The 1235-nt window shown below is 47.3% G+C and overlaps 1 protein-coding gene across 1 annotated transcript in view; it reads right to left on the minus strand.

The window, feature by feature from the left end:
- The window catches only part of PRPF4 (pre-mRNA processing factor 4), a 17782-nt gene that overhangs the window by 656 nt on the left and 15891 nt on the right, over positions 1 to 1235 (minus strand). Inside the window, exons 11-13 of the mRNA XM_007936702.2 lie at positions 790 to 912; positions 570 to 677; positions 364 to 482 (exon numbers count right to left, since the gene is read on the minus strand). Coding sequence (XP_007934893.1) covers positions 364 to 482; positions 570 to 677; positions 790 to 912 — 350 coding nt within the window. The remainder of the gene's footprint in view (positions 1 to 363; positions 483 to 569; positions 678 to 789; positions 913 to 1235) is intronic.

Raw genomic sequence — 1235 nt, forward strand, 5'->3', positions numbered from 1 at the left:
GCTGGGCTTCCATCAAAAGAGGACAACCAAAGGGAAACTTAGGGGAGGAAATGACCTTATTCAAGGTCTTTTCAATCTGTTCAAAATAGTATTAGATGCAGTGCTTAGAACTTCCATGGAGAAAAAAAAAGAAGCAATGCATTCATGGAAACCTTTCTGTTCTCGCCACGAGAGGCCTCCTGTGCCCTATCGCTGTCTAAAGGCCTGGCAGAGGGAGGACGTTATGATTTGCGCTTCGATAGACTCTAACTTCTCTCCTGTACCACATCCAAGCGGAGCTAAAGCTGGACCTGCACTCCATGGAAGAGCAATCTCAGTCTCTGTTTCGTCTGGTGATTAGGCTTAACACCGGGGGAAGCTTACGCTCAAACTTGACGCCAGTCACCAAGTTCTGATGGGCAGGGATGGTGTAGACGCAGCGCCGCTGCCGAAGATCCCACACTTTGCAGGTGTTGTCCCCACTACCAGTGGCGATGTGGTAGCTGTGGACCAGACACACCGCCAGAGTCAGAGAAACTGCTTTTTGACCAAGAACCCTCTCCACCCCTCATCCAGTGAGCTTATTTTACCCATTGGGGGAAAAATTTATTCCATAGATTTCCTTCAGGTGGCCTTCTAGGAACATGATACAGCGTCCAGTGCGCAGGTCCCAAACTCGACCAAATGCATCCAGTCCCCTGAGAAGATAATTTGTAAACAACACTTTTTTGAATCCAGTTTTCCAAGGAAACAAGCATATATAAGATGTGGGACCAATGACTGCCCCTTGCTATGTGGAAGAGGCCTTACCCAGTGCCAGCCAAAGAGCCGTCGTGATGGAAGGCAATATCATACACACCCATGCTGTGGCCCTCCTGATGCAGGATCTCCTCCTGCGCCTCCAGGTCCCACAAGCGCCAGGAGCGGTCATAGCTGAAAGGCACGTTAACCATGAACTCGCAGATACTCAACTTCTTACGATGTGTAAGGTTCCATAAATAGCTGTAGCTTAAGTTACGACTCTGGAACCATTCAAACAATCACACCAACAAGAGTTTTCTTGTGCCTCAACAACGAAGCCCTGTCTTAGGTTACAGCCAGGAAACCATGGGCTTCCCACAAGCCTATTCCAATGGCTCTTTTAAGGACAGACTTTGTCAATACTGGTCCAGCAAAGATTCTGTTGTCTACTTTCTCCCCTCAATCCATATTTATATCCCTTCATTCAGTGAGCATTTATACATTAAAAAAAAAAA

This window comes from Orycteropus afer, unplaced genomic scaffold (assembly GCF_000298275.1).
Source record: "Orycteropus afer afer isolate SDZICR_OR568_19922 unplaced genomic scaffold, OryAfe1.0 scaffold00037, whole genome shotgun sequence".
NCBI classification, from domain to species: Eukaryota; Metazoa; Chordata; class Mammalia; order Tubulidentata; family Orycteropodidae; genus Orycteropus; species Orycteropus afer.